We start from the raw sequence: 27,594 nt of genomic DNA, 5'->3' as shown, positions 1-27,594 counted from the left end.
CGGTAAAGGCTGTGGTGCTTGATGCTTTTTTATTTGTTACTCTTTTCAAAAAAGGAAATATGAAAAAAGAACGATAAAAAAAAACTCTATTGGAGACTCTTAAGTTGCATTCCAAAGAGAATCAAGTGCCTTTAGACAAAGAAGTAGGACCTGTTGAGAGAAATTTAAACCAAAAGCGAAAAGTACTAGCATGAAAATTTCAAAATGATTGCACACAAAAGATAACAAAGAAGCATACGAGTGTACACAAAAGAAAACAAAGAAGTATGTGAATGCATAAAATCAAATTTTTTGATAAATAGATCCTTCCCCCTTTTTTAATCTTTTTTTTTCTCTCATTTTTTTAAACCTAGCTAAACATGCTCATACGTTGATGACTGAACAAACGTGTTGTTCATGAATGTTCATCCATCATAGGCCAGTAACCTTTTCGAGTATCTACGCTAGCCCCGTGTACGGTCTATGGATTCACTTTAGGAGGGTCGATTGTGTCTTCTACAGGGTCTAACACATGTATTGAGGCGTCGTTCATGGACTATCACTAGCACAGATCAATTATGATCTTCTGGATTGTCTACACAACTCTAGTATGCTGTTAATCATTCCCATATAGCTTGATGAATCTGATCCTCTTAAAGTGTTTACATGACCAGGTCCGTAGATCAATCAAAGAAACGGACGATAAAACTTTATGAATATAATCAGGAAATGGAAAGAACTAGAAGAATAATGGAATCTGCGTAGATCTGGCCCTGGTCTCAAAACAATGGCATCTGTTTCACTTTCTGAAGCTTAAAGATCAAATAATCACGATGGTCAATACAAGTAACTCTGTGCCAAAAAGTAATCTACATACAATCTTCCAGAAGCCAAGCTCAATACGCCTGTACACTTAAAAGTTGGACAACTACTATTATAGACCTGTAGCTTGTTTCTATTACATGCAAAACTATGCTGATAATAAAGAGCTTTCATGCCAATGCTAGTCATTTGATGATATTTGTCCTCAGGTACTCTTTTTTAATAATTAAATCATATCATAGAACAATAAATACACTTGTTCATTTTAATTTTCTTATGCATAATGCAACGCTAATAAAGATACAATTCTCCTCGTTAATCAGTTAATTTGTTTCAAAATCATAAATGGGCGTCATGTTTATCTTAAAAAAGACTTGAAAAAGAATACGTTATTTTTATGGGATGCACCATGCTCAATCGCATTGATCGTGATAAGTCATGCAATAATCCTATTTCATTATAACAAATACCTGCGTCTTTGGGCAACATCGATGGCATTACCAAAAGGTGAATAGATACCATCTTATACATGGATTGAAGAGGAAGCCAAAGATGTTACGGTTTTACACTATGTTTACCTAAGAATATGATGGGGATAATACCAGAAGCATCTTGCAATATCTTTTACTTATGTTGCGACAACATGGCTATGTATCATAAAGTTAACTCATTATCAAGCTTTCAAATTGCTGAACAAGTCTTCAAGACGCTTGAGCATTAATCTGTATAATCTTGGAATCAATCTTGTATAAGGGAAGTAAAGAAGAGTATCCTTGATCCTTCAGGGTCAGTGTACCTGAGAGATATGAAAGCCTTATCTTGAATTCTTGCTTGTAAGAACAGCAAAAAAAAAAAAGGAAAAACGATAAAGAAAAAATAAACAAACATAAAAGAGTTGGTAGATAAAAGTGGTACATCCCTTGATACAAAGACGATTCTGACCATGCGTCATATTGATTTGATCATTGTGTGCGAATTTGTAAACTTCATTTGCTCATTGTAACCCATGAACATTTATGTAAATACCAAATCAAGCAAGTGGCTCTCTTGACAATATTATCAGACTCGTTGATATCCTTTCGAATATCATAATTTACATGTGGCATAATGCCAAAAGTAGATTGACTCTCTGGATAAACATGACAATGACAATGAACCTGTGATTTAAAACTGCGAAATGCTGGAAGCCAAGATGGAGACGAGTATGAGATTCATAGCAAAGATGGCCATAGTTTCGAACAAGGTCAAAGCAAACTCATACATGGATCATTAAAATAGGGAGAAACGGATTCCAAGGGCCACTAATACACACACACATATGAGTCGCTCTCTTTCTCTCTATCTCTTTCGTTTCTTCGCGTTAAACGGCTAAAAAAAGAACAGTTTGACCTTCTTTTTTTACTCCCTTAAAATATGCTGCAAAATAAAAAAAGAATACAATGTTTTAATGAATTAAGTACAGAATTACATCAAGCTACAACCACATCCAGCAGTTGGCTCAGTAAATGGATCAGAATTTTTACTTCCCCATATTGAGGGAATCATCATATCTTGAGTCGTCTGACAGTATTCAATCAGTCTAATAACACAAGTCAGATAAATGTTGTTAAAAAACTTGAGTTACTTACGATCGACTGGCTTCTGAGATAGGAACACGAGAAATATCCAACTGTTCTTTTAGTTTCTGATTGAGTTCTAATAGTTTTCGTAATTTTGTTTCTGAAATAGTCTGTTTTGACATGTTTTCCTTCATCTTATTTTATATTAAAAAAAAAAGAAAGAAAGAAAAAAGAGAGAAAAAAAGGGGGCAAATAGTTAGGATGATATCCAAGGAGAAACAGTGTGTGTGTGTGTGTGTGAGGTGGAATACACAACCAGTTTAAAAGTAAAAAAAGGAGAAGTAGTACAATTCATATTTTCTTCTCCTTATTTTCATTTCGTAAGTTCGATTTATATCATTTTAAAAAGATAATAGTATACATAAAGAATACGTAAAAGCATTTAATATTCCTATCATTCACTTTTTTTAGTCATGTCATTCACAATAAATAAATAAAACTTACAGCAAATCTATCAGGCATTAACACAGGTGCCACTAGTGACCATATGTAAATCAAGTGGCATATCCATCCCGACACAACCTTAACCCAAACGGCCGTGTAACTCTGTCCGATACGAACAAGGTCACCACCATCACTTCCTAATGTGTCCTCAAATCGAATCGTATTCCTAGTGTGATTGTTATGATTGATTGCGTACATAAAGATTTAACCTTTACCAGTTTGTCAAGACCATAGAAATGTACATTGCAGCAATTGCAAATACGAAATGGAAGAATGAGTAATTATATAACGATCCATATTTCTCATCATCTTTATCATCACTATTATCAAACTCTTCATCCTCTTCATCTTCATAAAGAACAGATCGTGGTAGTGCACTGTATATAATAGGATTAGGCATATATGGTATACATAAATGATATTCATGCAACATACCCTGCTTCAACAGCAGCAATCAAATGCTCTCGATCATAGCCTTGAGCACTCATTCGTTTGACACCTGCTTCTACTTGATTTGGTAAAAGAGGAACGGCACTGGCTGTATCTAAAGGTTCATTGTCTCCTAACTTGGGTTTACCCGAACTTTTCCTGATAAATGCTCCACCTTGAGTGGCCGCACGACTTGTAGAATAAGCGACTGCCAAAAACGTAAAGACCGCACCCAAGACAACAGACGTTGTTTGTGGACCAATCGATTTACGCAAAGGATTACATTCCTTATCATTAGGCTCATTGGCCACAGCAGACAAAACTAGATAGGTACAATAGATGACGACTATGGATGCCTGAGACAGTCCTGATCTTGGATTGGCTTCTTGTATCTTGGGAGATATACAGACGACTGTGACAAGTAAACAAAGGATCATATTGAGCGTGACAAAGAACTGGTTCAGGGAACAGCCGTTCGTAGCAAAGTAGCCGTACATAATGCCTGTTAACGTGATTGCTCCAGCAAACATAAGTAATGTTCCACCTATAGACAAGATGAGTTTCTTTTTTCGTCACCTTTGAGTTCATTTGTATACCAATCAATATATTCTTCCATAGATTTGATCCTTCGTATTCGTATTTTTCCATGCATTTTTCCGTCCAGCTGTGAGCAAAATCGACTAGCAGAACAAGACCGAAGAGAATGAACACAGCCGCACCAAATAAGGCAAAATAGTTTCCCCAGACCATGAAGAAGCCGCTTGGGATAAAGAATGAGACGACGACCAAGATGATCCAAGCCAGGATCTTGGGCCCCCACCATCCATTCTGAATCGCTGCTCTCTTTTGCCTACTGTCATGTACACCGATCAATAAGCAACCAAGGATAGCATGGAACAAGACCAAGGCAAAGGATACTCGATGAACCTGTGTATAGGTGAGTGGTGTGTTTCTTGTAATGTCCTTATGACTTACTCCAATAACACCATAACAACTGCCTTCTTTACAGTCAAATTTCATATAATCCAAAGTAAGGTGTTCTAGTTTTTTGACTGCCCAATTAGACAACATGAGCCATGCGAGCTGTTTAACATTGTTAGTTAAAACATTAAAAAAAGAGAGAGAAAATCTTACTATGGAATTAAACAGAAAAATGATCTAAGGACACAAGTTTATTTAGTCTTAAAGAATATTACATATATGTGTGCTTACTGCATAGCCTATACGAGTTGCTATAGAATTATTACAGTTGCAGCTATTTATGCTCAATGAGTCACACATTGTCCTTGATTAATATCCCTGAATTCACCTTTTAAATGCAAGTGAACAAGCTGCTGCTGAAAAACAACTTGCAAGCCATGTTCCCACTGAGCTTAAAGCAGGTAAAGCAATACAACTTAATGCTGCACCCATTGAAATTATAAAAAGTATAAAAAAGAAAAAAAAGAGAAAAACCTTTACCAAATAAAGAACTGCATGAAAATGTTTAGTTTTTTTTTTTTCTTTCTTTCTGAAAAACAGTTTTTTCTTTCTCGCTTCCGTGGTTGAACATTGTTGTTTTTAAGATTGGCTTGTCAGTCGTGTCATTCGTTCTCTCGCCTCTTGTTCTTCTAAAAGTTGTTTTCGTTTTTGTTTAGCTTCTGCAGCAGCCAACATTTGGTCTTTATAAGATTAATTAACTGAACCTCATGAAATGACAAATACTCACAGTAATTGCTTTTTATTAACAAAACTTCCATACTTGCGCCAATGATAGCACCAAGGCCAAATGTTTTGGTATAGAAACTAGCTAATGACATGAATGTGAGAGAGAGAGAGAGAGAGAGAAAAGTAAACCCTTGACTCGTGACAGTTTTTTTTTTCTATGCCATTGGACATGGAATATAGAAAAATAAACTATTCTAGTTCTTTTTCTTTTATTTTTAATGAGGATAAAATTATTAGGCTCATCCCATTCCATCAGTCTTGTTCCACATTAAGTTGTTTTTTTTCCTACATGACTAAAGGAATATGATTATGTTAAAGAATTTTTTCCTTACAAGGTTAAAAAAAGATGAGACATGTTCCCTTGAATCTCCGCATGTGCTGCATATTTATACAATGATTCCTCTTTCCCCCTTTTATTTTTACTTCACTCTTTTTATTCAGTATGGAGACCACCGAAATTTTCAAAGACAACTTGTTCAAGGGAAAAGTGTTATTATGTTCAGGTGGAGGAAGTGGTATTTGTAGAGCCATGACTGAGGCAGTTGTAAGACATGGGGCCAAAGCTGTCATCTTCTCCAGAAGGTACATTTCACACTCTTTTTGTCATTTACGTAATCACCAACATTTTTTTTTTTTTTTTTTTAGCAAAGACAAGTTAGAAAAGGCAGCCAAGGAAATGAGTGCAAAGACAGGAGGAGAGATCATGTAAAGAATATAGACCGAGCTTTTATACGATATAATTAAAACACCCTCTTAGTGCTATCGCAGGCGATGTTCGTAACCCAGCAGATACAGAACGAGTTGTCAAGGAAACCATTGCTCGTTTCGGTCGTCTGGATTTATTGATCAATGGTGCTGCTGGTAACTTCTTGGCTCCATTTAGAGATTTGTCTTATAATGCTTTCCGTACTGTAATTGAAATTGATTTACTCGGTAAGTTATTGAAGAAAAACAAAGGGCTTGACTAACAGTTTAAAAGGCACCTTCAATTTGACTAAGGCCGCTGTTGAACATTTGAAAAAGTCCAAGGGATCAATTATCAATGTATCTGCCACATTACATTACACAGGCACGCCTTTCCAACAACACGCAGGTGCAGCCAAGTCAGCCATCGATGTAATTAAATAGACTCTTTTGTTAGTATACATGACTTATCTCTTTGCTAGGCTTTGACTAAGCATTGGGCTGTTGAGTTAGGACCTCATGGTGTTCGTAAGTTTGATATTTTTTGATGACTTTTAATTATATACTCATTTCCTATTAGGCGTTAATGGCATTGCTCCAGGCCCAATTGTAAGTATAGATCAAAAAGAGAAAAACAAATATTAAATATGACCTTTAGGCTTCAACAGTCGGTATGGAAAAATTAGGCCCTGCGTTTGATTTGAGAGGTGTTCCTCTACAACGTATGGGAACTGTTCAAGATATTGCTCAATCAACCGTATTTTTATTCTCGGAAGCAGCAAGCTACATCTCCGGTGTTGTCTTGGTTGTAGATGGTAAGTTATACGCGGGGTATGAAAGACATGATTTATCAATTTTTTTTTTAAAAAAAGGCGGTGCTTGGTTGAATCCAGCTTATCCAAACTATCCCGACATTGTCCTTGACCCACCTAGCTTTAAGCTTTAAAAATAATATATTATGTAAAGTATATAAAAGATATGTCAAGAGGATAACCAAGTAGCCATTTTTTTGAATTCATGTCTATATCGAGAGAGCTTGTACTTCATTCTGGACACTAAAGGTTGCCTTTTATCATCCATGTCTTCAGCCAAATCCATTTCTAATTGGGAATCATCCCATCGCCTGACAGATATTGTTTCTGAGTGTCGTTTATGATGCATTGATGTGCCTGGTGATGATTGGTGACTTATATTCGATATCGAGAACGAAAGTGATGGCATTGATCGATGGTGTTTATGTGTAGGCTGCATTGATACAGAAAAAAAAGAAGAAAAAAGGAAAAGAAAGGTAGAAATGTCTGTTACACGTGTCGTACTCCTTTGAGACTGAATTTTTCAAGGTATATATTCCTAATATAAAAAAAAAAAGTCATCTAATTAACAATACCTTATGCTTGTCATAATATATGATGGCCCTTTGTTTTCTTCTGCACATCGTATAATTCAAAAAATAATTTCAAAAAAAGAGAGCTTGACGTAATATTTTAACAAAGTCTTTTACAGGTTTTTAACCTAAAACATAAGACAAGCTGAATAAATAAAAATGAGACGACTAAAAAGTATTAACAAGATAGTTAGCGTATGATTGTATACATCTTATCTGTAAAGACCCTAAAGCCCCTGAAGGCAAACCGTATTTGGTACGGCGACTATTTATGATCTTTTAAAGACCATCGGGGGGGGGGAAGGCGTCCTTGGCCATGCCAGATGAACGTTGCTGTATACATGAGGTTGACTACTGCATTAATATCTCTTTGTCACAGTATGCTGCAGCTGTTACATTTGAGCACACTATGACCAGGAATGGTTGGCAGTGTCTTCAGTTCTCTTTTCGTCGATGGTGCCCACTATCGAATAACCAGCGGTTTCACGGCGTTTCAAGGAACTATAGAGTAATCCAGTAGCGTAAACTATCTATCTTCACTGTATAAAAATAATGAACATCATTGTAAAGGTTCTTTATCTGCCTATAACGTCTACCACTATCTGCCATCTCCTTTTCATATAAAGGGCATTTATAGTGATATTTATTACTGTGCCCTGATTTTAAGCAGTCCTTTCAGTATATCTGTTAAACTCATGTCAAGTAAATGATAAACTGCTCTTCTGTTTAAGACTGAAAGCTTATTTTCTCTAACGAAAAGAAAAAAAAAAGAACAATAGACAACACTGCTACTCATTCATTTGTTATCTAAGCAGTTGATAAGTGCATTTTATATATCATCTGGTTCTCTTTTGATTAATAATGACACTCAAGTACACATAAAGTTTTCTTTATGCCACATCTAGGCTTTTGACCTGTTACACGGCTTTACATTACTCATTATCGTTCCTAAAATGGTTTTTTAATCAGCGAACTTTTTTGTTCTTTTTTTATATTTATTCAAATCGAACGGTTTAAATAGATATAAATGAGTATTTATCCTAAAGTAACCGACGTTCTTTTTCATCTCTCTCCTTTTATCCTAAAATTGAAATACAATACATTTCAACAAGCGCACACTAGGAAAAATAAGGGGCAAGTGTGTCTCGGCGGATAACTAAAAGTTGGTGCCTGAAGACAATAACTAAATAAAGAAAATAGCAAAACAAATGACAAAATGTACAAAGTCAACCAAAAGGCCCTTTTTTTTTCTTTTCTTTTTAATTCTCGAATGTTTTCAAAGACTAAAGTTGAAAATATTGTTTGTCTTGGGTTCAACTTCATCAACACATGTCTTTATATCATCACTATGGCAGCATCGATGATGAAGATGGTTATAGAACATAAAGATGTATCTCAGATATTAACTTGTATTTATATATTGTAAGTTTATTTCTATTGGTTTTTTTACTTGTTTTCTTATTGTCCTAGTTTTCTATCTGGTATCATACTTGGTCTAACAGAGATTAAACCATTTCGAATCATTTCAGATCATTGTAGACTTGTCTTGACACATAAAGGAAAGGGTCTACTTCTCATCCTGTAAGAATCATTCATTATCTTGTATTGTTACTTATTTTTGTTGAAGTCTAGGAAGTGTAGTCATATCAAACAGTCATACGTTTTTACTAGCAACAGGAATACTAGATCTCATTATTGGATGTATTTATTTTATTCTATCATTTATATCATCATGTCCAGTACCTAGACCAGTCACAGAGAGTTGGCAAAACTGGCAAGAATATTCAGCAGAAGGGTTGGATCTGGATCGACCAAGTGAGGTATTCTTTTTATAAATAATTAATAGTTATGTAATAGTAATGATAAAAAATGGGGTAGGGTATGGTGGATAATGCGGCCAGATTAAAGTTATCGATGATTGAAAAGCCTCATGTTACAAGGAAAACTTGATCCATAGCTTATATCCTGCTAATAACCCGCTAAAGAATCCTGACCAAGCTTGAGCACTAGCACTATAAGAAGGATGATAGATATCGCATGCTAAATATATATAGAGAGAATGAATATCCCAGCACTTTTAAATAAAATGATATACTTGCCACAAAATACGGCATCCATGAGTAATTTGATGATTGAAATCTCTGCCAAAAAGATCTTGTCCTTGTCTCCATTGTTACGTTGTAGTTTTTTCAGTGACTGCACTTGATCTTTAATATCATTCAGGATACCAATAAACCAACAGTAAGCTGATATTATTTCAGCACGTGTGCCGATAGACGTACTGACAAATCCAAGCTTATGAAAGCAAAAGATATCATCCGACACACCATTAATGATCTCATTCAACAAGATCGCCGTATGATAGTTTAACTTGGGCTCAATCTCCTGAAGGGGTCCAACCGCTGTGCCTAGTCGAAGTATCTTTCTTGTCATTGAAAATTGACTTGCCATCGTTGACCAGTGTTTGGCTCGAATGAGTTTATAGTGTAAAAGGATCTTTATAAAATATTGTATTGTCTTCATCATCTTGTCTCTTCCATCCAGCTCTTTTAATAGTCTCTGGACAATCTTTATCCAATTTTTTCTTTTCGGTATTACTATCTTTTCATTTTTAAAGTCTGTCTCAGGTTCTGGTGGTGGTGAAGGTGTTGGAAGCACGTGACTAGATATCAATTGATTCTGCATTTAGGAGAAAAGAAAGAAAGAGAGAGAAAGAAAAAAAAAGTGTATGCTTTATCCATGTTTTTCTCCTGTCTATTAATAAAAAAAAAATTAGAAACTAAATAAATCATTCCGAGGTATTATTACTGCTTCCGCGGATGAAATTGGAAAAAGGCAAAACAAAAATTTTGCTTCCCTTTTATTGATGATTATCATTGTGTTACTTTCCTTTTATGTTAAATGAAATTGACAGTCCAAGTGATTCACAAATGAATAGGATATACAAAAGTTAAGTGATATGCAATTGGACTACGTTGTTGCTTTTAAGAAATAGGATTTGCTATATTCCATTGGAAATAAGATTGCCTATTATTTATAAATATTGATATCAATTGAAAGAGGAGAGGGGAGATTAATTTATTGTTTTTGACTGACAGGCATCTTTTTCTTTAGTGTATAAGCAACAGATCTGAGCCAAAGAAAGATTGAAAGTTATTTAAATGATTTATTATTTTTACCTTCTTCGGTTTAGACGCCAATATAACATTCTTTTTTTCTATTTCATGATACAATATATGCACATACATATGCCTCTATCGTTAAAGTTGACTTTCTTTTGATACATGGTTTGAGAAGCTGCAGACAAGGACAATGAACGGGCTGGGATACGTTTAGATATGTTTATAAATCACTAATATAGAATAAAGAAACAGCCCAAATTTGGTATATAAAAAACATCCCATATATGGTTCAGCTGTAACAAACAAACAAACACATATTTAAATATCTTGTCGCTCTGTCTCTGTCTGTTAATAAACATATGTTTTCTTTATGATATCTGCGGATTATTTCGATTTAGACTACGATCTTCCTGAGAACTTGCCTTATCTTGGCATCTACAAGGTCATTCTACACTGTATGCAGATCTTGATTGCATTTCTAATCCTCTTTCTGGTCACGCCTATCGTATCTGCAGAAAGACATTATTATGTAAGTAAATACACTATTTCTCTTTGTTATTTCTAACCTTCAAAACGTTAGGGATCCAGTCAAGCGTCTCCTAATTATGTTCTTGTTATCACCTTGAAAAGCTTAATCATTGCCTTTTTGCTGGCACTCTTTCCATGGACAAGGCTAACCAAGATACCTGGCCGACTCAAACGATTCTTTGTTAGGCCAAGAACCAATATGATCTTTACTGCCTTTTTATCCATCGCTTGGTTCATTGGTATGATCTCAATGACTGTAGATGCCTCTGACTGCTCACTTGATGAGAAACTTGAAAAAGAAGATTCAGATTATAAGGACGTTTGGTTAAATCAGGTAAATTAAAAAAGATAAAAAAAAGTACACAATTATTAAAAGATGATAAAGTGCCGATGTGCCAAAGCAGCAGCAGGATTCAGTTGGATCATGTTCTTTGCCTGGCTTGCCACTACAGCCATCAGTGCTATCTTATTATGGCACGAAAAGCGGCTAAAGCATGAACGAGCTTATCGCGCAGAACCTGATGATGATGCATCCATCCAGGACGAAAAAAAGGATACTTATTCACTACCGTCACCTTTACCAGAACCTCCTCGTGTGATCACATCGTCCTATGTACCGCCTCAGATGGCTTCACCTCCTTATACCTATACAAATTATCCTTTTCAGGCCATATCGTCTCCACCTTATACCCACCAGCAGCATTAGTATGAATTATAACAATAAACAGATTTCTTTTTTCGTATAGAGACACTAATGTCTATGGCGAAATGATTATTTGTTAGCGAACTCGATCCTGTTTAGTCATGACTTATCTTGTTCATATTTAGAGAAAATGTTTATCTCGAGAGCCAATATAAGAAAATGGGGAGGACTCATAGCACAAGAACTGAGGAATCCTTTTTTTTTTTTTTTTTTTGTTTAAACTTGGTCTCTTTATAAAATGAACTTATAGTTTGATTCTGTCCACAGAGAGAGCATTCTTTATCTTACCATCATTTGTTACGCAATTGACAAAGGCCTTCTCTGTTTGTATAATGTGACAAGCGGTTTCTATTTGAACACTTTATTATCTTTTTGAATAATTAGGGAGACTACATTAAGGAGTCTCCTTATTGCTGGCCCATATAGTAAGCTATTAAAATAGGTAGTGTGTATAAATCGATATACATACAAGAAAAACAAGAGAGGATAAACAATCACGTAATATAAAAAGCTTCCTCTTTATTATACCAAAAAAAAAAAAAAACCATCCAGATGACATCTAAAATACGTAAGCAACAACAGCAAATACAGCAGCGAGGTACATTGCCGGAGCATTCATGCTTGCTTCAGAGGAAGGCCCTGTAGAAGGCGTAGGGAAAGCGTTACCAGTACCACTGCCGGTCGAAGCAGAGGTTGTGGATGAAGCACCTGAAGGCGTACTGCCCCCTGTACTACTACTTGTAGCAGCAGCAGAAGTTTCAGAGCCAGAGGATGTAGGGCCAGAAGATGCACTGCTCATCGTGTTACTTGTGGGTGTAGCAGCACTACTTGATGCGCCACTGCCTCCAGGTGGTGGAGGAGGAGGGACGACTGTGCCATTGTTTGATCCTGTGGTGTTATTTCCAGTTCCAGACGTGTAATTCAACACTATAAATGATGCACATATGTTGAATAAAATGATTTATATTTTACAACAAGATCATACCTGTATCAATCAAATGCATAACTCCAGAGTCAAGCAAGATGTTGGGAACCACGATAGTTGCATTGTTAACTAGAGAAATGGTTAGTATGAATAAGATGTTTTGATGGACATAGTTATACGTACCAAAGAAGCTAGTGTCGTTCTTACTCAAAGTAATGCTTTGTCCTGCTAATGATTGTGCAGTAATGTCCTCTGTGGCATTTGTTATATTAGTTGTGTAGTAAACACCTTGAACGATATGTGCGGCCAACAAGTTAGGAAGGGTTTGGTTGTCCACTTGGGACTGTCCTGTTGTGGCAAACGCATTGTCTACGGGCACAAAGTAGGTTGCCTACAGATTATGAGTATGTGTTTTTATACACTGCAATACTTACATTCGTCATGTTTGCCAAGGTTTCAAAAGCAGATGAGTTTGTAGCGTTGAGTGTTGTGAATAGCTGTTCAAATTGAGTGACGTTGAACTGTTCTGTAGTCAAGTTGGAAAACTGAGTGATGTTTGGCAGAGCTTCAAGTGTCAGGTTAAAATCAACAGGAGGAACCAAAACTACAAAAGAAGATCATAAGTATATATTTATATCTAATGATCGAATGCCTTACCTTTATCAATAATATAGATGATACCGTTGGAAGTTTGGACCATTTGCGTTGTATTGATCGTAGCATAACCAAAACCGTTGCCAATCGTATAGTTAGATCCAGTGTTGTTATTGGACGAGCCATCAGTGACAAGGGTAGGGGATTGATCACCCGATGTCTCAGTACTGTTGGTCTGATTACCTGAAGTCTCGGTGCCGTTGGTTTGATTGCCCGATGTCTCAGTGCCGTTGGTCTGATTGGCTTCGATTTTTTGAAGTAGCAGTTGTACGCCATAGCCTAGTCTGTTGATTGTATCATTCGAAACCAGTGAGTTTACAACGGTTGCATTGCCCATAGTATCATTGCTAAACAAGTCCTGGATAAGGATCGATTCATTGACGATATGATAGTAGATCACATCGGTCATGTTAAAGTTCATAATGTAAGGACTAGTAAAGTACTGAGACATATTAAAGGAGGCACTGTTGTTTTCAGATCCATTTGTAGATAAGCCGCCACCAGACGAGCTACCATTTGACGAGTTGCTATTAGACGAATTACCATTATTCGTACCACCATTGGTTGTACCACCGCCGCTAGTTGTATTGTTTGTACTGTTCGTAAAGCTGCTGATCGCTTGATAGACTTGATCCGATGGAATGAAAACAGTAATGTTTGTCTCGGACTGATTAAGCAAGTTAATGAGAGACTCGTAATTAGGAGAAGATTGCAAAAATTGAGAGATCCATTGGACAGGACTTGACTCAGTGCTATTCAACACTTCATAAATGGTGCTATTGGTAGTGGTACCATTTGTACTACTGCTACCATTATTCGATGAGCCACCATTTCCGCCTGATTGACAAGAAACAAGATGAAGAAATCCAAGCGCAGTGATGCAGTAATAGCCAAAACGCATAGTATGAAAACGTTAAAGAAAAAAGAAGTAGATCATAACATTCTTTTATAACCAAGGGGATCTTTTATTTTTTTTGCATAATTTGAAACCTTTACAATTCAAAGGGCAAGCAGAGATACATATGAAATCATTGTCTCAAAGATTCAATATCAATTACACCCCTCTTTTTTTTCTTATTCATATGAAACATGAAATGACGATAGAGGAAAAGCAAAACATATTTATTTCTGAGCAGTCTTTTCATCGGCCGTTGTGTTATGACGACGAGCCTTCTTGACAGCCCAACTGTATTGTTTTGGCCAGTTAATGTTGACATCAAGAGCTTGAGCAGCGGAAAGAGCAAAGGTACTGTTTCGCAAGAATTCACGAGCAACGAGGACGACATCTGCTTTTTCTTCCTGCAGGATTTTTTCAGCGTCTTCACCTTCAACAATAAGTCCGACAGCGCCGGTTGCAATCTGGGCTTGGCGACGGATAGCCTCAGCAAAGGGAACCTGATAGAGAGGTTGATTAGGGTACCGAACACCCTTGACATTACCACCACTGGAACAGTCAATGAGGTCAACGCCGACTTGCTTTAATTGTTTGGCTAGTTCGATGGATTGGTCAATGGACCATCCGTCCGGATCTGATCCCATCGGGTCAGGGTTCACATAGTCGGTGCATGAAATTCGAGCCCACAGAGGCTTATGTTCTGGCCAAACAGCACGTACTGCCTTGGCAACTTCGAGAGTGAGTCGAATACGATTCTGGAAACTTCCTCCATATTCATCTGTGCGTTTGTTGGAGTTGCCTGAATAGAAGTTGTGAAGAAGATAACTATAAAATGAGGGATGAGTTTTACTGTAAATTATCAGAGCAATCATTTCACTTTTTACCCGTGAGCAGCATGAATTTCCAAAATTTCAATACCAGCTTTATCAGCACGAACAGCAGCATCAGCAAAGGCTTTAATTGTAGCTTGAATCTCTGCCTTAGTCATCGCGTTAGGCTTTGGATAGTGATCTGCAAACGGTATCTCACTTGGACCCATTACACGGTTGGGCCAGCCTCCATTTTCTTCACTTTCGACGTAATCACCTTTAAAGGGTGGCGACATGGACGCCTTTCTTCCAGCATGAGCAATTTGCAAACCGGGTACGCTTCCTTGAGACTTGACGATATTCACTACATGAGATAACGGCTCGATATGATCGTCAGACCAGATACCAGAGTCATTGGGCGAGATGCGACCTTCGGGTACTACAGCAGTCGCTTCGACAATCACCGCTCCAGCACCTTTGAACGCGAATGATCCATAATGCATAACATGGAATTGGTTCAAGAAACCATTTTGGCAGCTGTACATACACATGGGAGAAACGACGATTCGGTTATGTAACTCGACAGATTTTTGTGTGTAGGTTTGAAACAACTTGACCCGTTGACAGTCTTCGAGTTGTACGGGTATACCCGCGGGTTTTTCTGTATTACAGGCAGCAAGTGCGATAGACATTATAAAAATAAAGATAAAAAACAAAAAACAGGGAATCGAGTTTTGGTCTTTTTATATGATTCGATGACGACGTGTTAACATGACGTGTTTTACCATGATCGGAATTTGCTATCTGTTGAATGAATAGTTTCATATTCCCCCATTTACAAATTGTACGCCAAGGCGCAGTTTCTTGATCTATGTACACAGCGATAAAGGACGGGGTTTATAAATGCGCGCATTTATCATTTACAGAAAATTATTAATAACTGACTAATGTTTTTTTTTATTACACACAAAAAAAATAAGATCATATTTCATATTTACACACACATAATGATTAAGGCTTTGTAATAGGACAAGCAAGCTGGGCCTCAGATAGATCGTAAGCTGTCTTATAGTCCTTGCTATGATCATGCTGTAACTTGGTAGGAGATAAGGGAGGACTATGAGGACTATCTACCGTGTCGCGAAGAGGGCGACCGGTTTGAATGCTAGCAGGAGGAATGCTTCTTGTTGATGTATCTGCTCGTTCAGGTTCCTTTTGACTCTTTTTGTCCTGCTGCTTTTTCATATTTCGGGTCTCAACCTTGGACTTGATGTTATTATTGATGAGGGCAACAATCGTAGACCAGAAACCAGGACGAGGACGGTTCTGAGATACTCTGTAAGGCTCGGTCTTTTGCTTTTCGCTTTCGGGCAATGCTTCATATGCTCTGTTTTGCAATCCTTGATGGAAGTCAACAATGCTGCGTGTGATACGTTGATCGATGGCATTCAGTTTCTCAACAACAGCATTCTCGATGGCTTTGGCCATTTGTCGACGCATGGTACCCATGACAAGAGGAAGAACCATCTTGTAGAGGACATCATGGTGGGTGTCATTCACCTTGACCTTTAATTTGTCGACATTACACTTGATATAGTCCACCTTGAATGTCTTGCTAGGATCTTCTACCACGCTACGAATACGAAGAACAATAGAGATACCTTTGCCTCCTACAGCCAAAGAAGCCACGCCACGATCTTGAATTTTAGGAAATCCGGTCTTCTTATTAAACCAGAACACGACATCGTCCACGTCGGCCTGAATTTCGCTCATACGGATCAAGAGACTTTGACTGCTTGGTCTTGAAGGTGTTTCGGTCAAGAAACTGAAGCTGTTGAAGACTTCGACCTTGGTATCAAATACCTTGGGGAGTAATGAATCACCAGAGATCACAAGGTTTTCAACCACAACATCGAATTGTCGATCACTGTGTTCAATTCGAGGAACAGGAATATAGTGAATTTCGTCAATGAAAGCAGGTAAGAGTGTCAGCTTCATATCATTCAAGAGATGAGGCTTGAATGAAGGGTTACCTTCACTATAAACAAAGAATGAATATTGTATACGAATGGATAAGATTGTTTTTTCTTACCTGTCCATCCATAAATCACGGTGAATGGTTGTAATACGGTCACTGATTTCAGAAGAAATTTCATCTTCTGCCATCAAGTTCATGTAGCGACGAGATTCAGAGTTTAAGAAACGAAGATGATCATCGTACTTGCCACGGATTACTTCATGGCCACGGTCCATCAAGCGTCTTCCTTCATCAGTAGATTCATCGCGACTAGCGTAGCCAGGTTCACGCATCAATTTCTCAACATAGCGCAACACATTATTGTAGTAGTCACGAAGTTCGCGGTCTTCTTTCATGTCATTCACCACATTCTGTACGCCACGCAACAAAGGATCGATAGATTGACCTTGAGCCCAGCATTCGATGATGGCCTTGAGTTCACGCTCAGCTGTCTCACGATAACTGGCCTTTTCGGGATGATCTTGAGTTTGTGCTTTGCTCTTGACATCCTCTGAGACTTGGGATAAACGAGAAGACCATGTCTTGATCAATTGGATGAGTGTTTCAATAGCACCTTGGTAATCGGGATGCTTTTGAACTTGAGCAAGGACCAATCGAAGGCGTTCAATGAGCTCATCTTGCTTTTCCTGTGGAAGCTTCTCATTCACGGTTTGACGAGCATGGTTCTTGTGCTCGTCCAAATGGTAGCGAGCCTTGTCCTTAAACTTATTCTTGTTCTCTTCGGCCTGACCACGCATCTCTTGAGTACGGTCGCTGGATGTCAAATCTTTATTCCTAGCGGTATTTTCAGCGGTTTGAGAAGCCGAAGGAGGAACCGTAGCTTCAGTGGCAGATGTGGTAGGTAAATCGTTTCTTGGGATAGCACTAGGGTGAACAGTATCGCCTGTGCTCATAAGACCGACATGTCTGGGATCATTAGGATCCGTGCTCAGCAGTTCACCACTCTTTCGTCTTGGCTCGTCGCCGGTCACTTCTTTACCACGACTGTCCATGGCCTCAAGACCACGGTCAAGGACGTTATCGACCAGGTCTTTTCCAGATCGGTCAGATGTTTGCTTTTGATCGTCTTGAAGGCTATCACCAGCGCCTTGAAGTGAGTCGCCCACCTTGGAGGTGACATTAGTGAAGATGTCTTGAGAGACTTCAATCAGTTCACCCAGGAGAGAGCGGAATTCTTGATTGGTTAACATCAATTTTGTAATCTTCATAAGGGATTCAGAGGCTAACAAAGTATGTAAGTTTCTTTTGAATAGTAAGATATCTAAAGGTTACCTTTCTTTCCTTCAGACTTTAATGTTTCTTTATCGTGTTTTTCCTTAAGAGTTCCAGTTATATCGCCTATGTGATACAATTTAGCTTTATGCTAAAGTTTTTTATAATTACTTACTTGTTGATATAGGCGTGTCCATGCAGTGAAGATGATAAACCAAAGACTGGAACAGCTCATCTTTATTCTTCACAGACAGAGTCTTTCTTACAGTCTGCAACAGATCACGGAGATCATTCAATAACTTCTTTCCGTCTTCAGAGATCAAATGCTCTCTTGAAGAGATAACCTTGTTTTGGATCAACTTTTCCAACATTTCATCCAGTTGAGCATTATGAGGCATCTTTCCTTGTTGAATAGCTTGCCAAGTGCTGAATAACTGGTACTTTTGTTCAGTAGCTCTTTGCTTGGCGGCCTTGGGATCAGCCTCACTTGGAATAGGTGGTGCAGAAGCAGGGTTCATGATATTATCATTATTATCTTTTGGAGGAGGTTGAGGTGGATTGTTTAATTTGTACATTTTTATGAATTCAATTGCAAAAAAAACAAAAAAAACAAAAAGGATGTGTCTTTATATATAACCATGTTTAAAAGGGATTCTGTCATTCTGTCATCACATATCCCGATTTGGAAGTTTAAATTATGCATAAAAAAAGTGACGATACACTTTCGTCTACATGACCTTATTTCAATTCAAAGAGAGAAACAAGCATTAAAAAAAAGGGGGAAAGTGATCAATTACGATAACGATGTGTGTATATGTGTATATGCCTGATGTGCACATAGTGTCGACATAAACAGAATGAACTGTATCACATGCAAAAAAAAAAAATATAACGAAAGGATTAAAAGAGTAAACAATTTCTTTTTTTTTCTTTTCCTCTTCTTTCTCACGCAAAGACCAGCATGTATTACTATCAAGAAATCAAAAGAACAAGCAGAACTCAAGATAAATTATTATTACAGAGACAGTCCTTTCTGGCTGACGACAGAAACTATTTAAATCACCCCGACAATATGAAAAGACTGACGAAGGAACTAGAAAGAATGAATAAAGAATATAGACATTTAAAGCAATTCTGTGATCCATTTACTATGTCATTGAAACGCGTCCTATTAAATAATAAAAAATAACTATACATATTTATTATGCCCACACCTTCAATGTAGCATCCCAACTTCCGGTACATAAGGCCATACCGTCACCGGCAACGCCCAAACATGACACTCTGTTGTCATGGCCAGATAATACGCCTACTCGTTCACATTTAAGCGTATCCCAAACATTACAATTATAGTCATCATATCCACCAAACAAGAGTCTTCCAGAGGGTGAAAATCCTATTGATGTGATACCACACAGGATGGACTCATGTGAGTAAACGCTTAGTTCACAATCTGCCCTCAGGTCAAACAGTCTACATGTTGCATCATCTGAGCCTGTAGCAAAAGAATCTCCATTAGGAAAAAATTGTACTGCATTGATATCTGATTCATGTCCCATAAATGTCTGTACGCATCGTTTGGTACGAATATCCCATACTTTGGCTGTGCTATCACAAGCTCCACTGACAAATATATTTGGATTGGGCCCTAATGAGAGACTAGATGAATAGAATAAGTAAACAATAAATATATTTACTTAAATGTTGTACCTCATCACATCTCCTGTATGATCCGCAAATTCTTCGGTTTTTACACCTGCATCAATATCCCAGAGCATACATGTCATATCTCCTGATGCCGTCAATACTTGTCGGTCATTAATAAATCGGCAACAAGAGAGATATCCGTTATGTCCGGATAATTCACGACCAGGACGAACAGGACCATCCCGAGTCTTCAAGTTATAGATAGAGCAAATGTTATCTAAACCACCACAGGCAACAAAGCTTCCACTAGGTGCATATGCACATGTCATCACCCAAGAAGATCTTAAAGGGATAGCGTGCACTTTATTGGTTGAAAAAGCATCCCAGACGATCAATTTACCATCCTGTGAAGCAGACACTAAATGTCGTTTATCCGTTGCCCAGTGCATAGAATAAATCTTGGCCAAGTGGCCCTTTAATGTTCTCTTTGCCTTCATCACAATACGTGGCAGTGGTTCAATATCTTTAGCCATTTCTTGCACTATTATTAAATATGTTATTGACTTTTCTTGTTTGCTGATTATATTTATTATTACGTGTTGTATCAGCCAAAGCTTCTTTTCTTTGCTTGATACGTTCTTTCAATGCTTCTGCTTCTCTTCTGGCAGCTGCAATACGTTCAGGAATATCACTATCATGGTTGTTATTATGGTTCATGACTAAATTTAGATGAAAAAAGAGGAAAAATATAATATAAAAAGGATGAAAGAGAAAAAGATTAAAAAAAAAAACAGGGAGACAATAAGGAGAGTCGCTTACACAAGTTTTCTCCTTAAACTCAAACGGTAATTCCATATTAGGACGTCTTTTGCAAAGTTTGTATTACTCTTTGCGTTACTCTGTCAAAAAGTCCATTGACTTTAAAAAATAGTGTATCGAGATCAAAATAGGGCCCTTGTTCTTGTTTGGAAAGACTCGTATAAAGAGTAAGAAAAAAAAAATTCTTAGTACTTCCCTTTCTCTCCTTTTTACGTCATATATATATTATTCAGTATGACACACAAAGTTGATGACTTTCCCCCCTCCTCAATTGTTACACTTGTCAACTTGTCGAGTTGCAAAAAAAAAAAAGATGGTCATTTATTCTGTAAATTGTATGTGAACATAAAGTTCGCCACTGCCAGTAGGATACAAAGGTAACCATTGTTTACATTCATTCTGTCCACGACCTGGTTTAATTAGGTCCCAAATATTACATCTATACTGTCCAAGGTCCACTGATGATCGAAGTCGATTATGATCCTTAACTTTGAAATCTAATGCAAAGGGTTCACTTGTTACTTTAAAGCTAAAATTCTCATTCCTATTCATGATTAACATATATTCTCTCTCTTTGTTTTTCTTACCATTCTGGTGCGAGTGTCTTGGAGATATATCTCGTCTTGTATATATCTGATCTTCCATGTCGTACACGAACAAAAGGATCACTCGTTCCATTCTTATCAACGCCTCTTAGTCCTCTTGCTTCTAAAATCGTAATCATGACAGTACCATCACGTCCTGTCGTATCACTGACTTGATCTTCGTCAATAAAGGAAGAAGGTGCAATAGATACTGAATCATCCAAACTGAAGCGAGAATCAGACTCTAAGGAAGGTCGACCATAGGACTCCCTTTGGCTGTCACTAGATATACGCGATGATTCAGCATCTCTTAAAAGTGGTCCAGATGCTTCCAGATTGACATCATCGTGAGCATAGGTACGAGTGGTTCCCAAGACAGATGTCTGTGTCTTCTTATTGATCAAGAGTTGAGGATGCCATGTTAATCTGATTTGCACACTGCCTGATACACCTTCTACGCCATCAAGTGGTACATCCACTAGACGAGCCTTAAAACTCTCGACAGCATCACCTCTTAATGTAAATCCACCTGAGCCAATCGGTCGATGGCCCTTCACATGGTTCCAATCAAATACCTCAATTCGTATACTTGCTGTTACTCTTGATTGCTAATAGAAACAATGAGTCTCATAAAATGATAAGCGCAGGGAATACAAACAATGGGAACAGTAAACCTCGCACGGCTCCATTTGGGATTCAATGCCTTTTTGATAACATCACTCTTGTATAACCTCTCACCATTGACTGTAAACACAACATAGGGGTCGCTGGTGCCCGTCTTGTCAACTGCCATCAAGTCACGAGCACTTAACAAGTCCACTGATAAGACACCTTGATCTAGACAAATAATTCAGCTATTGTATGTTTGTATTTCAATTTCCTCTTACTGTCAAGACTTTCATCAGGATTTAGCACAAAATCATCGAGTGGGACAAAATCAAATCCAAGCTTAATTCGACCGGGTCCATCTGTTCCCATCAAGTTAAACCAGGTTCCTTCATCCTCTTTATATCCTGCACGCTTGCGTTTCATGATACGGCGAACAATAGATGAGCCTGTGTCTATCCAATGGCCCAACTTGTAAATCTCTTTCTCATCAACATAAGCTGGCTTGATTTCAATCGCAATACGGGAAAAGTCAATCTCCTTTATAAACGCATCTGCATTCTCGTTAAACCGGAGTATATCACCGCGAAGTTTGGCTGTTTTATATTGAGGCATAAGAGCATCCACAATCACGTGACAGTAGCAGTAAGCAGTAGAAGAAAGCTGAACTTCGTGAATTTTAATTTTCAAAACACCAGAGCTGTATGAATCAAGATCAATCAAATCATCAGGCGTGTATCTAACATAAGACCCACGCAGAGTACAAAGTGGCAATGATTCTGTTTTCTGTGGTAGTTGGATGACCGGAATGAATTCAGCTGAATAGTGTAGCTCGCCTTTAAATGATCGTCTGTCAGCAGAATGTAATCTGTCCCATCTACGTTGTGTGGGGGCAAAGCATTAGATTCGACTCGTATTCTACCTTTTGATTTTTACCTATCAATCTTTCTTCCGTTTGATTCATACCAGACATCGGGATCAACGCTTTGGTCACCTATCTGCTGCTGAATGACCTCTGATACCTTAAACTCTGTCATACCCAGTGACTTATCTCTTGTTCGTGCGTTCCAGTCCATAGCTTCTAGCACAAGATTTTCCTTGAGGGAATGAACAGGGACATACAACGTTTCGCCCCATTCTGGATTCAAGTTGTTATCCACGACTTCGGTACGATTACGCACTTGGAATCCGGACAATATACGAACGTAAGGATCACTTTTACCGTTTGTCACTAGCTCGACATTGCGAAGGTCACGAGCTTCCCAGATGGTAAAGCGTATAACACCAATAGCAGGTTCTATTATAAAGACAAAAAAAAGTTTAGGATATGGTCTCTAAAGCAAGGAAGGAGGAGTCTCTTACTGTTAAATTCATGACCATCCAGAATATCAGATAAGCCTGTCGTCACCATGGGTTTCCATTCAGCACTCAAGTGAATTTGTCCAACAGTTTGTTCTCCATTTGTTATATCCCACCATCCATCATTATTCTGCTGAAGACGAATCAAATCTACAAACTGGCCACCGATGCTGCCTAATACTTGATCTTCATCCATCACTTCGATACGAACAAAGACGTTCGTCTTGTCCAAGATGACAACCTCACAGGGAACATCATATCTAGGGCTGTTGCTTCTTTTCACTACATGTGTTCTCTTCTTTTCATTTCCGTTCATGATCACTCGAACATATGGGCTGATACGGTCCTTGGATATCAAATTGGTACATTCATGAATCACAATACGAGCCACACCCGAATCTGACCCATTCTCTGTTTAGTTTGTACCATGAAAGTGTATATACATATAACTTACTGGACTCTAATGCTGCTTCCATCGTACCATCCGCGCGCTTTGTCGGTTTAGAAATCGGCAAGTATCGTAGATCAACGCAAAGATCACTAACAAACTTTCCGTTTCGTAAGAGCGTCAAAGTCCTGATGGAAAAAATTAATAAATACACACTTGTTTTATCTTTCAAAAGCTTACAATCCTTTCTGGTCTGTATCCATATCATTATCTAATTTAGAAAGATCAAAGTTGGCAGTTCCCAATCTTCTATCCTTTAAGCCTGGACGTGATGCCTTTAATTCCACAGATAAGAGTGAATTTAAGCTGTTTAGCATCAAAAACTTTGTTTCGTTCCATTGTGGTGAAAAGGAGCGCTCGTATACGCTTGTTCGATCCAATTCTTGTCCATGATCCAAGTAAAATCGAATATATGTATTGGGGAGATCATCGTCTAGGAGATCATCGACGTTTTCAAAGGCAGTAGCTGAATAGACAGTGACAGCTAACACACCATTAGCTGAGCCTATTGATAGGAAAGGGGAATTAATCAAAGTGAGGAAACAAGAGAGGAGACTTACTAAAGTCAAAATCACCAGAGAGTATCTTTTCAACATCAAGCGTAAACACATTAGGAGCATACATGAGAGGGCCCAAAATAGCATGAAGTTGATCTTTAATAAAGCTTTGTAACCCAGGAATCTACACAAGATAAAATGAGCCTTTCTTGTTGTAGGGTATCGCCTATAGTAGTTTACCAAATTCACATCAAATCCAAATGAATCCGTTCCTAATGGCTTCAAGACATAATCAAACTGTGGTTTTTCCAAAAAGCTCATATCAACCAATTTTGCAAAAGGAAATTTGCTCATAAACTTGATTTTAACACGTAAATGGCCATGAAATGACATATCCTCGATCAGTACAGGAAATCCAGCACCAATACGACCTTTACCAAACCTAACATTCATGGTTATCTTTGGATTCACCTTTCTATCCAGCTCCTTTAAAGACAAATCATTCAAGTCATTCGGTATAAACGATACTTTCCAATCCATGCACTATACACACTAAATTAAGAACGGTCTTCTCTCTTTTTGTCTTTTTCTTTACCACAATCTCGGGATCAGTATTAGGATACGTCTTGACACTTTCAATTCTAAAAGGCTTTGTTCCCAACGTAAATGTCGATAATCGAACTGAATCCAAAAAAGGCGGCAAAAGATCAGAAATGTAATTATCCAAGTTTTCTACAACCAAGGCACTCAAGACAGGTTCAAAAATAAGCCAAAACCTTTGCATAAAGCTGTTTAACCACTCTACAGATTCAACACCGGCCTCCATCTTGAACTTGATCACCTCTCGTTGAATATCGTCTCTCGCATACCGTCTGAACCTTCGCATACTCGTACGGAAATAATGACCTATAGATCTTTAGTATACAAAAGTACATGTTTAGAGGGAAAAGTTACCAATAAAGAAGCAAAACAGAATAACCGTTCCGATACTCGCGTTCATTTTTGCTAGTATAAATGAACCCGCGGCAGTGACAAAGAGGGCTATTGCATTATGATACCATTGTCCATAAAGAAAGTTGGGTAATACTTCGTCCAGTACGTCGGTTCGTTTCACATTGGAAGAAATAGAAAACGCTTTCCAGCCCGTTCGAAATGTTCCTGGCATACTTACTGCTTTGGTCGGTGCTGTAGCTGGTACCGTCTTGTGTTCTGCTTCAGTGACAGCCTGTCTTATTCGCGCAGTGTTACTCGTATCAAGTTCAGTAGAAAGTCGTTGCTTTGTCAGAATGCCGTGTAGATCAGGAACAAGATCTGCAGTAACATGTGAACGAGCTTTTCTTGGCACATTTCTACTCTCTTCGATCGGACGAGGTGGTAGTACTGGTGTTTCTTCTTCTTCAATGAGTGTAGCCTGTAACGGCCGTTCAGGTAACGGAGGTGGCATAGGCGAATTGTCTTGCTCCATTTATATAAAACGAAACAAGAAAAAAAGAACTTAAAATAGAAATAATATAAACTTAGCTTTCGTATGACGTCGGATAACAATAGGGGAAAAACGGGAAAAGTTAACAGTGAACCTCTGCATATTATTTCTAATGTCCGAGCAAACAAAACGCGATCGAGTTTTTTATTTTAAGCTATTAAATTTAAGCAGAGTGGAGGATATCCAAGAACTTCTTGCTGGCAGCAGTAGAAGCACCCTTCTTCTTTTCAACCTTGGCGACCTTACCAGTCTTTTGGGACTTGATGATTTCAGCACGACGAAGGACTTGAGCGTAAGGGTTGAGGCGGTTCATGACACCTTGGTTCTTGAGAGGGTTCTTCTTTTGGGTGAAAGGACGCTTGTGGTGCTTACCGCCAGCAGGGCGAACAACGGATTGGATTTCATCAGAGTTGATGAGACGAGCAACATCGGGGTTGGTCATGATGTGAGCGGGCAAGACGTAGTCCTTCTTCAAAGTAGCAGGAGCTTCATAAGTACCGTAGAGTTCATCAAGGAGAGCGAAAGCAGACTTGGTCCAGATGATGAAACGACCAAGGTGACCACCAGGAGCCAATTGCAACAAGTTAAGGCGACGAACGTTGACCAATTCAAGACCGGGCAAGTTGCGGAAAGCCTTGACGAGACCGTTGTCTTCGTTGTAGATAACGAGAGGACCACGGCGTTGACGGTGGCGGCGGTTACGGAGCTTACCTTGACCAGCACGGAGCTTACGAGAGTTGGAGACCTTGACAACGTCAGAGTAGGCGTTGATGGCCTTCAACAAAGCAACGGCTTCCTTGGTCTTGGTCAACTTTTCAATGGAGTCGTCAATGACAAGAGGAACTTCTTCAATCTTTTCAACACGGTGACCACGAGCCATGACTAAAGAGGGAAGAGCAGAAGCGGCCAAAGCGGAAGCAGTGGCGAAACGCTTTTGGTTCAAGTTGGTCTTGACTTGCCACTTTCTCCAGGTCTATTGATACATGTTTAATATCTATTGCTCACTAATCTATAACTATGATTATACCTTGGTAGGAGCGAACATACGACCGCCACGACACATGTTACCGAAAGCGGCTTGACCAGCACGGTGAGTACCAGAACCGTTAACACGGGGAATACGAGCAACGGCACGACCGGTACCCCAAGATTCGGCAGAGGTTTGTTCACCAGCCTTGGCAGAGACAGAGTGAGGTTGACGCTTGTTCTTGGCCATGTTGGTGTGAACAAAGTTGACGATATCAGGACGAATGGGGGCCTTGAAGACGGCAGGGAGAGGAACGGTGCTAGCGACGTTCTTACCACTATCGGCGTAGACGTTGATGACAGGTCTGGCAGCGGACTACATTAAGAGAGAGTATTAAAAACCACTGTATATATTTGGTGAAAGAGAGGGGAAGAAGATTTTAAGCAAAATACGTTCATCCATCCATTCGTCAAAGTATTTTGCTCTTTCACTCCTCGTTCACGTTTATCAGGTTGGATTGATGCTTTACCATTTCGAAAAGTTCGATCAGGAAAAGAGAAGGTTTTCACGGATGGATGCTTTCATGGATTTTTACAGGCAACCCTTCCTTGCCTAAAGAGGGAGACAATTAATTCAAATGCCGGCAATTTGGTTCGGTCCGGACTTCTTTCGACCTGCATGAAGATGAGTCTCACTGTTGTAGCGAGTTTCATATTTTTTTTCTCTTCTTTTCTCTGTAAAGTCGTTTAGGGTTCACTTAAGTGATGTAGATATCTGAGGCATCAGCAAGCTTTAATAGGCATTATTCGTTATATGTAGATGGAGGAATACTCTTTAAATATAGCAATTAAAATAAATGCTAGTCAAGCAAAGATATTTTGAGTAGTTGCTTCATTGAAACCCTCAGTTGAATGGGGGAAGTCAATCGTCTTTTCAAACTTTGCAAGAGGTAAAATAATGTCTACATGAGTTTGGGCTTTTTATGAATCCTTTACTTTGAAACCGGTCTCTATTGAGGGTTTATCACAATAGACTTAGGGAATAAACTCAGTTCATTCCTTGATGTACATACAATATTGACACCCGTGTAATGTTATCTTTTCGTGTTAGATCCTGTCACTATAAGCTATTGTCTTGAGAACTAAGGGTATGCTTTTATAATTATACAGATATTATCGCCAGCCTCTCTTTAGGGTGTTGACTGTATACTAGACTTTTTATTGATTGTTC

At 38.4% G+C, this 27,594-nt stretch overlaps 13 protein-coding genes across 13 annotated transcripts; 3 read left to right on the top strand and 10 right to left on the bottom strand.

Annotated features, from left to right (window-relative positions):
- Positions 1-2,265: 2,265 nt before the first annotated feature.
- On the bottom strand, positions 2,266-2,542 carry RHIMIDRAFT_240928 (G-protein complex gamma subunit Ste18/GpgA; the record flags this gene model as incomplete). Its single annotated transcript, XM_023609482.1, has 2 exons — positions 2,266-2,380; positions 2,430-2,542. The coding sequence occupies 2 exons, from the start codon at positions 2,540-2,542 to the stop codon at positions 2,266-2,268; spliced, it is 228 nt and encodes a 75-aa protein (XP_023462765.1).
- A 298-nt stretch (positions 2,543-2,840) lies between these two features.
- Positions 2,841-5,120, bottom strand: RHIMIDRAFT_309312 (TMS membrane protein/tumor differentially expressed protein; the record flags this gene model as incomplete). Its single annotated transcript, XM_023614595.1, has 9 exons — positions 5,002-5,120; positions 4,603-4,954; positions 4,506-4,548; positions 4,428-4,451; positions 4,269-4,376; positions 3,890-4,220; positions 3,300-3,837; positions 3,080-3,241; positions 2,841-3,030 (listed from the first exon to the last, which is right to left on the bottom strand). The coding sequence occupies exons 2-9, from the start codon at positions 4,704-4,706 to the stop codon at positions 2,841-2,843; spliced, it is 1,500 nt and encodes a 499-aa protein (XP_023462763.1). The 5' UTR covers positions 4,707-4,954; positions 5,002-5,120.
- On the bottom strand, positions 4,854-5,092 carry RHIMIDRAFT_240926 (uncharacterized protein; the record flags this gene model as incomplete). The annotated part of the gene is made up of 2 exons (XM_023609481.1): positions 4,854-4,954; positions 5,002-5,092. The coding sequence occupies 2 exons, from the start codon at positions 5,090-5,092 to the stop codon at positions 4,854-4,856; spliced, it is 192 nt and encodes a 63-aa protein (XP_023462764.1).
- A 322-nt stretch (positions 5,121-5,442) lies between the features above and the next one.
- RHIMIDRAFT_246365 (2,4-dienoyl-CoA reductase) lies at positions 5,443-6,630 on the top strand (the record flags this gene model as incomplete). The annotated part of the gene is made up of 8 exons (XM_023610301.1): positions 5,443-5,582; positions 5,646-5,705; positions 5,758-5,933; positions 5,980-6,116; positions 6,167-6,212; positions 6,265-6,293; positions 6,343-6,499; positions 6,578-6,630. The coding sequence occupies 8 exons, from the start codon at positions 5,443-5,445 to the stop codon at positions 6,628-6,630; spliced, it is 798 nt and encodes a 265-aa protein (XP_023462762.1).
- A 1,617-nt stretch (positions 6,631-8,247) lies between these two features.
- Positions 8,248-9,006, top strand: RHIMIDRAFT_51900 (uncharacterized protein). The gene is made up of 3 exons (XM_023615359.1): positions 8,248-8,490; positions 8,539-8,649; positions 8,696-9,006. Exons 1-3 carry the CDS (start codon positions 8,285-8,287, stop codon positions 8,901-8,903), a joined length of 525 nt encoding a protein of 174 aa, XP_023462761.1. The 5' UTR covers positions 8,248-8,284; the 3' UTR covers positions 8,904-9,006.
- RHIMIDRAFT_51894 (uncharacterized protein) lies at positions 8,683-9,881 on the bottom strand. Its single transcript, XM_023615358.1, has 2 exons — positions 9,168-9,881; positions 8,683-9,108 (listed from the first exon to the last, which is right to left on the bottom strand). Exons 1-2 carry the CDS (start codon positions 9,751-9,753, stop codon positions 9,002-9,004), a joined length of 693 nt encoding a protein of 230 aa, XP_023462760.1. The 5' UTR covers positions 9,754-9,881; the 3' UTR covers positions 8,683-9,001.
- Positions 9,882-10,925: 1,044 nt separating this feature from the next.
- RHIMIDRAFT_51888 (uncharacterized protein) lies at positions 10,926-11,569 on the top strand. Its single transcript, XM_023615357.1, has one exon. The coding sequence runs from the start codon at positions 11,095-11,097 to the stop codon at positions 11,422-11,424; it is 330 nt and encodes a 109-aa protein (XP_023462759.1). The 5' UTR covers positions 10,926-11,094; the 3' UTR covers positions 11,425-11,569.
- Positions 11,570-11,932: 363 nt separating this feature from the next.
- Positions 11,933-13,967, bottom strand: RHIMIDRAFT_263826 (uncharacterized protein). Its single transcript, XM_023611707.1, has 5 exons — positions 13,004-13,967; positions 12,781-12,950; positions 12,530-12,737; positions 12,407-12,475; positions 11,933-12,348 (listed from the first exon to the last, which is right to left on the bottom strand). Exons 1-5 carry the CDS (start codon positions 13,899-13,901, stop codon positions 11,981-11,983), a joined length of 1,713 nt encoding a protein of 570 aa, XP_023462758.1. The 5' UTR covers positions 13,902-13,967; the 3' UTR covers positions 11,933-11,980.
- On the bottom strand, positions 13,956-15,403 carry RHIMIDRAFT_294582 (NADH--flavin oxidoreductase/NADH oxidase). The gene is made up of 2 exons (XM_023614101.1): positions 14,780-15,403; positions 13,956-14,720 (listed from the first exon to the last, which is right to left on the bottom strand). Exons 1-2 carry the CDS (start codon positions 15,394-15,396, stop codon positions 14,123-14,125), a joined length of 1,215 nt encoding a protein of 404 aa, XP_023462757.1. The 5' UTR covers positions 15,397-15,403; the 3' UTR covers positions 13,956-14,122.
- Positions 15,404-15,602: 199 nt separating this feature from the next.
- Positions 15,603-18,535, bottom strand: RHIMIDRAFT_263822 (uncharacterized protein). The gene is made up of 4 exons (XM_023611706.1): positions 18,130-18,535; positions 18,015-18,080; positions 16,797-17,964; positions 15,603-16,742 (listed from the first exon to the last, which is right to left on the bottom strand). Exons 1-4 carry the CDS (start codon positions 18,527-18,529, stop codon positions 15,716-15,718), a joined length of 2,661 nt encoding a protein of 886 aa, XP_023462756.1. The 5' UTR covers positions 18,530-18,535; the 3' UTR covers positions 15,603-15,715.
- A 621-nt stretch (positions 18,536-19,156) lies between these two features.
- On the bottom strand, positions 19,157-20,318 carry RHIMIDRAFT_240918 (G-protein beta subunit; the record flags this gene model as incomplete). The annotated part of the gene is made up of 3 exons (XM_023609480.1): positions 19,157-19,613; positions 19,665-20,142; positions 20,198-20,318. 3 exons carry the CDS (start codon positions 20,316-20,318, stop codon positions 19,157-19,159), a joined length of 1,056 nt encoding a protein of 351 aa, XP_023462755.1.
- A 329-nt stretch (positions 20,319-20,647) lies between these two features.
- Positions 20,648-25,535, bottom strand: RHIMIDRAFT_294578 (uncharacterized protein). Its single transcript, XM_023614100.1, has 12 exons — positions 24,869-25,535; positions 24,510-24,820; positions 24,155-24,457; positions 23,978-24,098; positions 23,598-23,922; positions 23,424-23,545; positions 22,973-23,368; positions 22,547-22,907; positions 21,892-22,487; positions 21,663-21,841; positions 21,008-21,612; positions 20,648-20,964 (listed from the first exon to the last, which is right to left on the bottom strand). The coding sequence occupies exons 1-12, from the start codon at positions 25,377-25,379 to the stop codon at positions 20,742-20,744; spliced, it is 4,053 nt and encodes a 1,350-aa protein (XP_023462754.1). The 5' UTR covers positions 25,380-25,535; the 3' UTR covers positions 20,648-20,741.
- Positions 25,512-26,986, bottom strand: RHIMIDRAFT_309308 (60S ribosomal protein L4-B). The gene is made up of 3 exons (XM_023614594.1): positions 26,894-26,986; positions 26,425-26,739; positions 25,512-26,370 (listed from the first exon to the last, which is right to left on the bottom strand). Exons 1-3 carry the CDS (start codon positions 26,894-26,896, stop codon positions 25,561-25,563), a joined length of 1,128 nt encoding a protein of 375 aa, XP_023462753.1. The 5' UTR covers positions 26,897-26,986; the 3' UTR covers positions 25,512-25,560.
- Positions 26,987-27,594: the final 608 nt, after the last annotated feature.

This window comes from Rhizopus microsporus, assembly GCF_002708625.1.
Source record: "Rhizopus microsporus ATCC 52813 unplaced genomic scaffold scaffold_19, whole genome shotgun sequence".
Classification (NCBI taxonomy): domain Eukaryota; kingdom Fungi; phylum Mucoromycota; class Mucoromycetes; order Mucorales; family Rhizopodaceae; genus Rhizopus; species Rhizopus microsporus.
Note: the sequence above shows the minus strand (reverse complement) of the source record. Positions and strands in the feature narration are given on the sequence as shown.